This window comes from Polyergus mexicanus, unplaced genomic scaffold (genome assembly GCF_030449975.1).
Source record: "Polyergus mexicanus isolate NDT 795.1 unplaced genomic scaffold, iyPolMexi1.0 SCAF_1, whole genome shotgun sequence".
NCBI lineage: Eukaryota > Metazoa > Arthropoda > Insecta > Hymenoptera > Formicidae > Polyergus > Polyergus mexicanus.
The window spans coordinates 11,194,081-11,207,369 of NW_027223321.1; the positions used below are offsets into that span (position 1 = coordinate 11,194,081).

Consider the following 13,289-nt stretch of genomic DNA (forward strand, 5'->3'; position numbering starts at 1 on the left):
ATAATAAACATGATATATCAAGAGCCCCTATCGAGAGAATATTTTCGTTCATAATGGTATCGTATTAAGCGAATTGTGTGAAATCTCGTCTACATTTACCTTCACGTTTTCCAGCATTGAACTCAAAATCTAGCTACAAAATATATCTAATTCTACAATCTAATATGCAGCCTCTTAATCTCTCATACACAAACATATAGGTGTAACATTATTTCGGCACGTGGCAATAAAATTATAATCATAGCTACGTTGTTGAACCGCGACGTCAATAAAGAACAATGTATTCTCTTATTATCGTCTGGACATTTCTGATATGATAAAATGTCAAATGTCACACAATGTTATGCGTTGGCACCTACCTGGTTTTGGCGTTCACAGTCCAAAGTATCCGCCGATGGTGGTAGCGACGACAACGCCCAATACGGCGAGACAAATCATGATCATGATCTTCTTCTGCACTCGGCGTTAACAAATTGATAAAAGTTTAATATAATCGATTACAAGGCTTTCTCTCTCGACGCTTTCCCTTAAATCTATTTATGTATACCATTCTCTCTCTCTCTCTCTCTCTCACTCTCGTTCTTTCTCGCTATCTCTTTTTTAAACTCAATACCTCGCTCGTGTACTCGATACCTCTGTCCATTATTATTATTACTATGCTACACATTACAATTGTTCACTTGACGATCTATTGTAGAGAGAGAGAACACCTGAAAGAAATTGCATCTTGCTCGTGACTGGCGTGAACGACGCACGTTGCGATGGCCTGTAAAAAATTACGAGTGTGTGATTTATTCGACAGAAATTGCATCTGAATAGCGAGAGAATGTCTCTCACCATCAACTTTTAATGTTAAAGTTGAATTGTGTATCAACAATCGCGATCATAATGTAATTATGATTAAACAAATTATTATAATTTGTACGTATTCGCGTTACTTTCATAATCTTATCTTTGGTATACAGAATAATGTCTTTTATCACACATCTACAGATTCTTTAAATATTATAGTAACTTTTTCTTTGATCCAGAGATTTTTACAAATTAAATATATATATTTAAAAATTTTAAAGAATATTATTTTTTATTCATTAAACAACATACAAACGGATTTTGAAAAGATTTTAATTTATTGTGAAAAAAACAAACAACGCGCAATCGAATCTTTGTTAAGAAAAAAATGCTTCAATTTTTCTTTCTAAAAATTCAGAGATGATAGAGAAGCATGGAAAGAAATAAAATCAATTAATATTAAAATACTTGATGTTAGCGCAATCCGTGTTCAGAAAAAAATAGAAACGTTTCATGACATATCAATAATTAAGATCTCCTGCGTCTTTCCTTATATTTGTAATGAAAGGAAATAAAAGATGGGTGTCGAAAATGATCAAAGAGATTGGCATCAGTCGGAAAAAAAACGGAGATACAGACCTTTGTTAACTCTCGTCATTAGCGTCCGCTTCCCTTGAAGCTGCCTCTTCCTCCCAATACAATTTCAGTGGTGCATTCTCAATTAGATTCATATTTCTATCCTCTCTCTTTCTCCGCAGGAAGCGCAGTGTTCCGTTAAACCAATCTACATTCGGTGAATTTATCCTGAATCGAGCCTTGCGAACGATCGAATGTTCGCCTGTCGTTCTTGTTCTCCTCTTGTACAAAATACGCCGCGAAAATTTCAATATTTTCAATATTTCACCATATCTCCTCTCTCTCTCTCTCTCTCTCTCTCTCTCTCTCTCTCTCTCTCTCTCTATTATCTTCGCGACTCCATTATCATTATCTATGCAAACTGAGCTCGCGAATTCGAACAATCAGCGCTAATTATTCTTACACTTCGTTTCACTCGCGCATTTTCTATTATTTATAGACAATTTTTTTTTTTTTTTTTTTTTTTTTGCGAGGCGGCAAGTACACTAAAGACGGCAAAGAAAAGAAGCGGCGTGTCGCGAACGATGTCGTCGTCTCTTATCTAACAATGAGAATTTTATTCCTTTTTTTTTTCTACGCTGAATACATCCAAAGAGAGAAGAAAATACCTACTACGCTATCGGCATTAATGATTAACATTGTTACTCTTCCTCTTTCTTTTTCATTACCTTTTCCTTATAATTATTATTATTATTATTACCATTATTATCTGCTCTATACAAATTGCAATTATTTATATGTACAATGCGCGCGCTGCATTTGTTTTGTGCGGCCTGCATTGCGACGACGGTGATTACTCGAGTTCGGGCGATCGATATTTGTTCATCGGAGCGTGTGTACCACGTGAGATACATCGTCGTCGTCGTCGTCGTCGTCGTCGTCATCGTCGCGCGGATTAGCGTTTCGATAGAGAGAGCGGAACTCTCTCTCTCTCTCTCTCTTCCTCTTTCGCTTGTCAGCCTATCTAAAGGAATACGAGCACTCGGCACGAGAGGTGATGGCGATATCGTCTCCGTCGCATTTCGCTCAGAAACAATCGATCAATTCTGGGACGACAAATCCGGAAGTGAGCTCTCTGTTACGTCGCCGATTCAGCCGATTCCGTGAAATGGAATCAAGGCGGCGACAACAAACAGCGATACAATCGATTTTTATAAAAAAACAAAGACTAATAATGCGATAAGTCGATGATGATCCGAGACGTACGCAAATTTTAAAGTGTACTCCTTTAGCCAAATGTCGAGTGATCTCAGCATAAATTTAATTTAGAAAAGAATTTAACAAATGACATACATATATTGATATATATTAATCTTTTTAACCGAGATTTTTTTTTTTATATATGATAATATTACAATATAACTATATCTATAGATAGCAATCCTTCTGAAAATTCACACAATTGTCGTTATAATTTTTTCTCTTATTGCTAGAGAAAAATTGAAAGATATAATTTTAGATAAAGTTAATTAAATAAAAATCGAATCTCGATTCTCAATATTCGCTGGTAATTATAAAAAGGAAATTGAAATAATTTGTTATCGCCGCACTCGCTCGAGTAACTGAGAATCTTTCCGTTAAATCGGCGGCGAACTTTGAACGCCGAAGGCGGGCTTTCGAGAAAAGGCGCGCGTCTCTGATCTCGTATGTCGCGCATGATTCTCGATCGCGCTGCCGTTGTCTATATTATTCACTCGTGTCGGAACTTTATCTAGGAAAGATGAAATGGCAAAAATAATACGGAGAAAAATAAGAAAAGGCAGTGCGATGGAGGTGCGCTCTGGATACAAAGGAAAGTTTATCGACGATAGTATTATCGATCAAATCACCCTGAAAACAAAACACCGATCCCCTCGACAATCTCTTCTTATCTCTCTCGATGTTTTTTTTTTACTCCGTGTTTCTAAGATTTAATGCGAATTTATGGTGCGCTATAATACTTTTAAAAAACAATGCCTAATATGCCTTTCTCTCGCGAGCATATTTCGAGAATGTTAAAAGCTATCGCTTTGCAAGACTCTCGCATCTTCGTTTCTCGGTTTCTTCGGCAAAAAAAAAAAAAAAAGTATTTTTTTTTTTTTTTTTTTTTTTTTTTTTTAGAAAAAAATTAACATAACGATGTATTATATCGTGCACTTTCCGATATATCGAAGCGCGATGAAGGGAATTCCGTTATACGAATCTCCGTTAACAAAGCGATTGTTTCTTGGCTTTGTGTAGTCGAGATTCAGCTCGGTATGTCCTCACCGTTCCTGACTTGTATCAATGTCACGACGCTTATGAAACGTTTTCCGGGAAGTTACTACATCCGCAGGATGGATTCTAATTATCCGTCATACTCGGTATATGTGATCAATAATCTGCTTACAATTATTAGCGATAGTGCATGTGTAAGATCGTAATTGGCGATGTGCGTGTTACAAGTGACAATAAATAAACATACAAATGCACGAATTTTATTTAAAAATCGATAATAAATAAACGTATAACGAGAGATGTATCGCGAGAATCCTCGAAATGTATCGCATTATCTTCTCGTCGAAACGAAGATCAATATCGATAAGATCGATACTATCTCCGTTACGATCCTGACTCATTCCCTTTAAACGAAGGGACGAGGATGACGGATATGTGTGTATCTGTCAAAAATATTTTTGTTCTATATTTTCCCTTTTTTCCCCGTTTATACTTAAGTATAAAGTATCTGCCAATACGTTAATTCTTTTTTTCGGCATTGTCGCGTGCGCACTTAAATTAACTTAAACTAGCGGCCAGAATGATAATCAGAATGATGACCGCTATCGTCACGCAGATCACTATCAGGAACAATTTCTGCAAAATAAAATAATTCCGTGATCGTTTGAGAAAAAGAAAGCAAAAGAACAAACGGAACAGCAGCTCTGCGATTAAATTAAAATTGCGACAGTTCCGAATAAACTAGATGGAGAATGATAGTTCCGATACTTCGAGCATGTAATTAAAGAAAGTATGTCTACAAATATTACTATTACGCTTGAATTAAAACAATCCTTTTCAAATTAAATAAAGGATTAGATATATTAACAATTTCGTTGAGCAAAGATTTACTTCAAATTATTCATAGAATCTATAGATAAAATCAAATGAATCTGACAGATTATATAATTATATAATATATCACATATATAAATACATACGAAAGAGAAAAAGATTTTAAATTGCTGCTAAATAAATTACAACCGTGATTTTATACATCTCAAAGAGTTCGGAACAAAAAATTTTAATACTTCGTGAAATAAATAATAAATGCGTGTCAGTCAATATAAAATGACAAATGATTTCCGACGATATATAGCCGACCTCGAATTTCCTCCAGAAACCGGGGTGTTCTCGCGTCTTACTTAGTTTTCTGAGATTAATCACAAGCACGGATTATCGATAACAAGTAAATCTGACAAGAGAAGCGAAAGCACGATTATCGAGGGAATCGAGATCGTGCGATCGACAAGATATTTCAAGACACCCGTAAAGTAGCCGGAGAAAACGTCGAGTGGTGTAATGAAGTGTACTTACTGTTAATGGAACGAGCGGATGCGATAAATGCGATAGTTTCGTTACGGAGATTAGTCGGAGGATTATCGGCGTAAGATTTACGGAGAGACGCGTGTATGTGTATGCGTGTGTTATGTTATTAGGATCAGCACCCGGGATACCCCGTTTTATTAAATTTGTGCATCATTTCTCCTTTTTATGTTTTTCTCAATTTTAGTACACGTGCGACTTTTACGTTCAGAGCTTTCACACAGGCGACCGCCACCAGTAATTAATTCCACATCTTCATGTCATCACACTGCACATTCAATCTCATACGTTTTTTCCGAGCTGATTGCGACTAAGTTTCTGCATTTCATTATTGTTATATATTATCATCATTATATTATTATGTCTTTATGCTGTTATTAATATTATTACTATTATTATTATTATCGTTATGACATATTTGCTGCCGCGTTGCACTTTTCCCCTTTCTTTCTCTGGCTTCTCCTTCGAAATTTTTAAACACCTTTCCTTCCCTACTTCTCCCACAAAAACCACCCCTCTTGGCCGTTTAAGTTGACGGAACGAGCCCTACTATTATAGCGACTAGTATGACCGCCGCTATTAGGACGCAGATTATGATGAGGATCATTTTCTGTGGACAGAAAAGCAGAAAGGGCTACGTGTAAGGTACACGTATACGCGCTTCGTCTCGAACAATCGAAAAAATCAAAGAGAGAGAAAAAAGAACGAAAATTTTTTGCGAAATCATGTTGTGCGGCGTGCCTTGTGAGAAAATTGTCAGAGAAGTTGCCAAAGATATACGTACATATGAGAGAAATAGGAAAAATAAAAAATAAAAAAAAAACAAAAAGAGAAAGAGAATGAGAAAAATATTTTCGGCGAAAAAGAGCGACATAAGAGAAGAACCTATACGCGAGACTCTGTACGCGAGTGCAATGGATCGGAAAAGCTCGCGAAAAGAAAAGCGATAGGAAAAAGCGTATGCGAGAAACAAGTATGAGGTTGCTATGTTCGCTCATGCTGACTCTTGTATTGTCGCATTATAAATGATGCATTTTTAACCGATAAATCGCGTCCAAAAAGGAAAAAAATAAGCATTTTATTTAATCTTTTCGATATTCGCCCGCAATCTTATTCATGTATAATAATAAATGTGCCGATACCTCTCGTTGGTAATTTAACGAATAAATTTGATTAATACTTATTATATTGCAATCTATTATTATAATAATATTGCAAATTTGATTAATACTTAATTTTAAAGACAAACGAATTTACGGTTTGACCAGAATCTGTATACAATATCAAATATCTGTAACAAAATCAATACAATCGTTTTCTTTTAATTAGAAATATCCAAAAACGGGTAAAATACTCTTTAATATTTATAAATAAAAAGAAAATACAATGCAATTTGATAAAGAGATATTGTTAGACTCTGTTGCTCTTTTTATAGAATTAAAAGAAAAAAAATATTTAAATTAATTTTTTTACACCGAATTTACATAAATATTTAAATAAATTTTTTTACACTCGCGAGATGCAGAAAACAAAGTCGCATTAAAACAATCATTGCTACTATAAATAGTATTATGAACAACCATTTTTCTGGGGAGGAAAATGAATTTGCTGTTAAACACAATCAAGCACATTCCTCATACCTCTAATAATGCGGGTGCGTTCACAAATTGGTTAATCACAAACACCAAATCGCTCTATTCGGGCCACAAAAACTTGTTGGTCCGCTACCTTTTGTACTTCATTACATCGTATTCTATGCAACTATGCATTTAAGAAACACAGCGCATTCTTCTAACGCTGTACTACTGTATCTATTCGCTACTCTCGATATCGACTATGCTTCATCTCTTTTACACAATCCCACGATGGACATCGATCGCGAGATCTATCGTTTATATCACACGCAGCCAGACAGTAACATGATTAGCACATCGGTGCGATTGTACATTATACACTAGATACAAGATTACGGGTCAATCACAAAGAACAAGGATCGGAGCCCACTAGATGCGAGGTGTCTGATCTTGGCAGATAGTACCAAAGACGAAGGGAGGAGCAAGAAGGAATTCCGCAATTCGATTCATCTCTTGAGGCCAGCATTCAAAATTAGATATATTCTAAACAAATCTAAACAAATTGTTAAAATTAATCATTTAGATATTTCTATATTTATATATTAAATTAATATATTTATAAAATCCGTTATCAAATTATTCCTTGCACGCTATATAATTTAGGATAAAAAAAACTTTTAGAAACTTTCATTTCCCCCTTATATGTGCATACGTCTATATTTTCTTGAACTTGGACGTTCCTGGAAATCTGGTGAGCTTTATTATTTTTAATACCTATTCTTCGCAGAAAAGTGAACGAGTTTCAATTGAAATGTATCCAAGTGAAAATGTTCGTTCGGCACGAGAAAGGCGAGAGAGAGAGAGATAGAGAGGCAGAGATCAAAACTCTAGAGAAGACCGCGCAATACGGAGAAAACGAGTAACAATACAAGAGGAAGAATATCACCCCCGCGATAAAGTTTTCAAGTTTGCTGTCGCGCTTGATAAAACTTGAGATGAATTTCTCTTTCTCTCTCTCTCTCTCTCTCTCTCTCTCTCCGTTGTATAATAGGCACTTATTCCTTTTTGCTCCTGCCTGGTTTTATTTATTCGGTGATGTCGTTTTTTTGATGAACACCGCCATCAGAGAAGCAGGTTCCTTATCGCGAGACTTGCGGTAAAATTCTCCGAGCTAACGCAGAAAGAAGGAACATTCTTCCCGAAGAATGAATTCCAAAGAAATTGTCTCGTTCGATGCAACGCAAAATTCGCGATGCCAGCAAATAGAAAAAAATATATATCCTCTTCTACGTACATTTCATTATATACATTTTTATATACACTTCTAAGTCGGATAAAAGTTAATAAATTTCTCTTTAAACCCGATTGCAAGTTAGTAGCGTTCATGTCGACCAAGTCGATCCGAAATTCGTGAAAATCCGCTCTGCTCTCTCTACATGCCTTTTCGTTCCTCGCGATCGTTTAGTGATTATAGCGCTATCGCGAGGAGCAGATTTTCATCTCGAGTTTCGGCACGAGTTTAGTCGCCCGTGTGTCTGGTGTGTCTGATGTTCTTTACCTTACGAGCTTTGCTTTGATACTCCTCGGCTTTGATCAGCTCGCCCCGAGCCTGGCCCACGTGGTCGCCGGTCTGATTCACGCAGTACTCAATGCAGTCCACCATTTCGCCCTGCCGTACCGGCACGTGGGAAACGGGAAACGGATTCAGGGTAGAGATCGGAAGGGATCTCGAGATGGGACCAGATCATCGGGGTGGAAACAACAATCTCGAAAACGGATGCACCCAGGATTACATATTTATGTACACATAATCGACAAATAGAGAGATAGAAGCAGCGTCCCTCGCGCGGCAAGAAAATACCAAGATCCCCGGCGTCGTGTTTTCACATCGATACACAATCATATACGATTCGTATTAGTATCGACAGCATAGGGATTAGTACGCAAGGTTAGTAGTATGAGTAATAGTAGTAATAGTAAACAGAGCAGTTGATGGACAGAGGCACACAATTAGCACACCCATATTTCGGCAGAGAACAGAGAGCGATACATAGATATATGTATAAAAAGAGAGAGAGAACGCACATATAAACAATATGTGTATAACAGTATATGTATAACAGTATGTAATAAAAAACAGGGTAAACAGTATATAATAGTGTATATATGTATAGTATATAAAGTGTATGTATATAATATAATATATATATATATATATATTGTTGTTGTTTTTGATTGACCGCGAAATACGAATACCAATGACACAAAAAGTGACATACAAATAAACAGAAAGAACCCACAAAGCATCGTCATTAATAATATACGCGTCGTAAAGAAGGGGAGGGAAAGGGGCAAATGTAATTGTGGAAAATGGATTGTACATCGATTAATATCAGATTGTAGCAAGATACGTCAACAGAAGCGTAATTAATTAAATATAGCGAATAAATAGAGCGGATTCGGGATAAGGAAAGGGTGACGGTGAGAATTGAACGATGAAAATCAAAATAGGATTTAAGGGACGATGGATCGAGCGAGGAGGGTACGAGAAAAAAGGGAGAAGAAAAAAAAAAGAGTGACCAATTAGACGCGAATGAAATGTCAACGGTTTCGGCGGCGTGATATCTGGGGACAACTCACCCGTCGGGCTTTGCTTTGATACTTGAGTGCTTTTTTGGTGTCCTGCGTGGCCGTCTGCACGTAGTCCACCGCATGTTCCACGTGGTACTCTATGCGATCTATCATCTCGCCCTAATTGTAGATAGGAGGCGCAGCGCGAATCCATACAGCGTAACACAAAGAGCGTAAGAGGGAGAGAGAGAGAGAGAGAGAAAATGTTAGTTTTCAGGAATAAAAGGCAAGGCCAGTGATTAAACTGTTCGCTGATCTTTCTTATTGTCATGCATCAGCTCTCACACCGGCATTGATAAACGAGGGAAGCAATTACCGTCGGAAATCATAACTATTAACATGATGAAAAAAAAAAAAAAAAAAAAAACCACTCTCTGTAATCATTACAAATCTCGTAAAGCGATAATCGAAAGTTATAATTTGATAATTTTAATTGATAAACAGCAAGTTTAGCTAATAATTGTAAATTGTAAATTGTAAATTAGTTAAAAGATTACGGTAATTGCTTTGCCTCATTGTATGAAAAAAGATCATTGAGCTCGTATAAACAAGACTATAATGTAGTAAGATTAATAAAATATTATTATTGTTAATATTATTATTATAACTATTACTATCGTGAAAAGGAAAAAAAGCGACGGACCAAAATCTCAAATTTTTCGTGAAGAAATAATTTTAAATAAACGTACACATTGATGTGTACCGTAATAATTAGATTGATACAATTATATTTTTCAAAAGTAAATTTTTGAGATTTTAGTACGCTGAAGAAATCTCCCTTTGATTAACAGATAGTAAAACGCGCCGAATTATGCGGCTCGCCAAGAAATTATGCCGAAGAGAAGAGGAATTGTTACACTGCGTCGCGCTACGCTCCTAATTGCTTACCGATTATCGTTGCATAAAAATAAACGCGAATAATTGATACGAAAAATAATTTAATCGAGAAAGAAGAAAGTGCTCTCTGAGTTATCATATCAATTAAATTAGCAACGCGAACGATTTCAATGTGACCGATTACATCAGCCAATCGCGAGGAATGATGCCGCTCAAGCACCTCGCAATAAAGCATCTTAATCAAATGGAAACTTGAAATTAAAATGTGTATTTGAAAGGGCGATCGGATTAATTTTCACATATTTTCTATTTGTATGATTTAGAATTAAATTCGAGATAAAGATCAAAATATAAATATAAAATTATTTATTTATTATACTTATAAAATGTAATATCGTTGAAAATTATATTTTCATACACACAAGCAGTATTTTGAGCATTTTATTGTGATAAAAAATAAAAATAAAATGATCTAATCCATTTGTTTAAAAATGTCAGGAAATCAAATTTAAAAAATTTCTCATTATTAATTTCCTTCTCTAATACACATATTAATTAATTCGCGCGTACTTACGATTAGCTACAAACGTTACAGTTATCAATTCATTTACGAACTACCGGAAATTACGTTCATATTTATTAAATCGATTGTATTCTAATGCGAATTGATCCGATTCTACCAACAAAGCGCGTTTAATTTGTTACAATTTTTTTCATAGTACATTGAAAATAAATGAAAGAAATATTGTTATATCAAAATTTTATATCAAGATAATAATAAAAAATATACTAAAAAAAAATCTCTTTCGCGTACAATATTAATTCCGTTAAATTTCACGAGGGGAGAAAGCTTGTAATCCGTCGAAAAAGGGAGGCTGATGTAATTATTGTTTATTTAAATGGGCAAACGCGGTTTCCGGGACAAATTTTCATGAAGCTGTTTGACCTTACCTGACTCTCCACCAACATAGCCATGTCCATGAACATGTCGTGTAACTCCCTGATGGAGTTTTCGAGTTTAATGATGTCAGCGTGACGCGCCTCGATGTCCGCAAGGGTCTGTTTTGCTTGTTGCGTTTCCATGATGATCTGCGACAAGCGATAAGATTAATCGCGAGCGAGTAGGTAGACAGGAAGGAGGCGACGAACAATTATTAAGCTACTTGAAACTCTTCAACGAGAATTACACGCAAAAGAAAGGTCGTTTTAAGAATGTACCCCTTGCGTGAAGACGGCTGGATTTCCTTGCTCCAGCATCTCCTCGAGCTCCTCGTTGGTGGTCGTTCTACCCGCTGAAAATAGAAAGATTTCTTCGTCTCTTCAAAAACAGACGCAATCGATTGCAAATGCAGATGCAATCAATTTTCTATCATGCCACGCGCGATATTATCATTCATTTATCGGAGCACAATACGATTGCTCCGATCATAAATATCGACACTATTGTAGAAACGTTGATTTATCTCACTGTCACAATTATTATTATTTACATTGTAAGCTTATTACATCTTACCACTTATATTGTACTCATATTATGCATTAAAAAAAAAAAAGAAGAAATTATAAATATAATAACCAATAAAATCCTACATTATTTGCAATATAATATTAAACTTTTCTAATCATCGAGATATGTTTTCTTGAGATCTTTCTTGATCTCATCGTCACGATTATTAAAATTTACATTTAAGAGCAACAACAATTCAAAGCTTTCTCTCAATTCTTCTCAAAGAAAGGGATACTGGCGTTAGGTTGATGAGTATGCATTCCGAGAGGATGGGACAGACTCGGACGTGACGATAGATTGGAAAGGGCTGTTCTGCTCGAACAAGTATTGTGAATGCGGCCAATCGCGATACACACACGTACACACACACACACACACACATACTCACTGATCTCGAGCTGTCGTTGTATTCTCCCCTTACACCGCTCCCTGTAATCGGTCTGTGTCCGATTGTACTCCGTCATCACTTCGACGAACTTCCTGGACAACGTCGAGTGCTGGGTCTTGCGTATCCTCAGATCCGCCGACGATTTGTTCGTGTGCTCCTCCTGCTCGATGTTCTGCTCTATCACTAAACGCAGAAGACAATGCTCGATTGTCGCAGAGCGGAACGTACTTTCGATATCCACGATCAATTTAAAGTATCACCATATCACGCGCAAACATATCCATACTGACAACTTACCCTTTAATTTAGCCCTCACTTTGTTAGCAGTTTTCTTGATGTCGGACATCAGGTCTTCGAGTTCCAGTTTCACCTCTGAAATCGAGAAATTGAAAAGTTATTTACGTGTCACCGGATCTCCAGCGTTCGGAGGCACAGTTATTTCTTCATGTGCAAGAAAAGATAAAAAAGTTTTATTTAGAATATCGTGAACCATAAATCATACACAAATGTCACATTTCAAAAATATATAAATATCGATATGATGTACCGTGTTGCGCGCGGCTTTCTTTTTTTTTACTCAATAAATAATTCTCAATAGATTCCTCCGATAATGTAAAAAATATAACTTTTATAAATATATATACATATATAAATTCGAGATAAAGTAAATAAATAAAAATGTAAATTTACTTAATCACTAGAAACTAAATCTCTCATATATGCGATCAATAACATGCTACATTATCTCTAGAAAATTCATAAGTTTGCGAAATCACGCTCGCGACATTGTTCCCCAGTCGATGCTTCAATTCTGTAGCAAGAAGATCGTACATTCGCGAAGATGTACGAGCACATTGTGCAGCATTATATTGATCGCGGAATAGTTCGTGCACAACTTCCTTACTCACTACTACGCGAGCAAACTTTCGAATTTGTGTTGGTCGCCGTTATCTGCTTTTCGCAATAAATTTACCATCTAATTTTTCTTTTTGCCTATACAATTCTTACTTATCTTTGTAGCTTTTTCGCTGTAATATCAATAGTTACGCTTCTAGTTATTTCGACCAGTAAGTGTCATTGCAATAATTTGCAACTCATCTCACGCGTGTTTATACAATATGTATTTCACATTCGGGATCAGCGATTTACTCGCGTAAAGGAAACGATAAAGTGTCGCTATAATCGTAAAGTATTTGTAACAGATCGTATAAATGCCATAAAATTTTTGATTATCCCCGTTATGAGTTGATGCGTCTGCTATACACGATAATTAATATCTTTTTGTACATTATTATACGAGGGGAAAGTCATTAAATATGCCACAAATGGTTATTGATAGTACTCTGCGTTGATACCACTGCTT

The 13,289-nt window shown here is 36.0% G+C and overlaps 1 protein-coding gene across 7 annotated transcripts in view; it reads right to left on the reverse strand.

Moving 5' to 3' along the window:
- Positions 1-13,289, reverse strand: part of LOC138934767 (syntaxin 1A) — a 67,165-nt gene that overhangs the window by 8,329 nt on the left and 45,547 nt on the right. The window contains exons 4-10 of one of the 7 annotated variants that reach the window (XR_011447180.1): positions 12,224-12,298; positions 11,927-12,109; positions 11,250-11,323; positions 10,983-11,120; positions 8,122-8,232; positions 1,432-4,260; positions 367-766 (exon numbers count right to left, since the gene is read on the reverse strand). Coding sequence is in view for 3 of the 7 variants with exons in the window: in XM_070298832.1 (XP_070154933.1) it covers positions 5,516-5,599; positions 9,204-9,314; positions 10,983-11,120; positions 11,250-11,323; positions 11,927-12,109; positions 12,224-12,298 (665 nt within the window). In the remaining 4 variants the exon portion in view is untranslated. The other 6 variants (XR_011447179.1, XR_011447178.1, XM_070298846.1 and 3 more) reach the window with 6 other exon arrangements.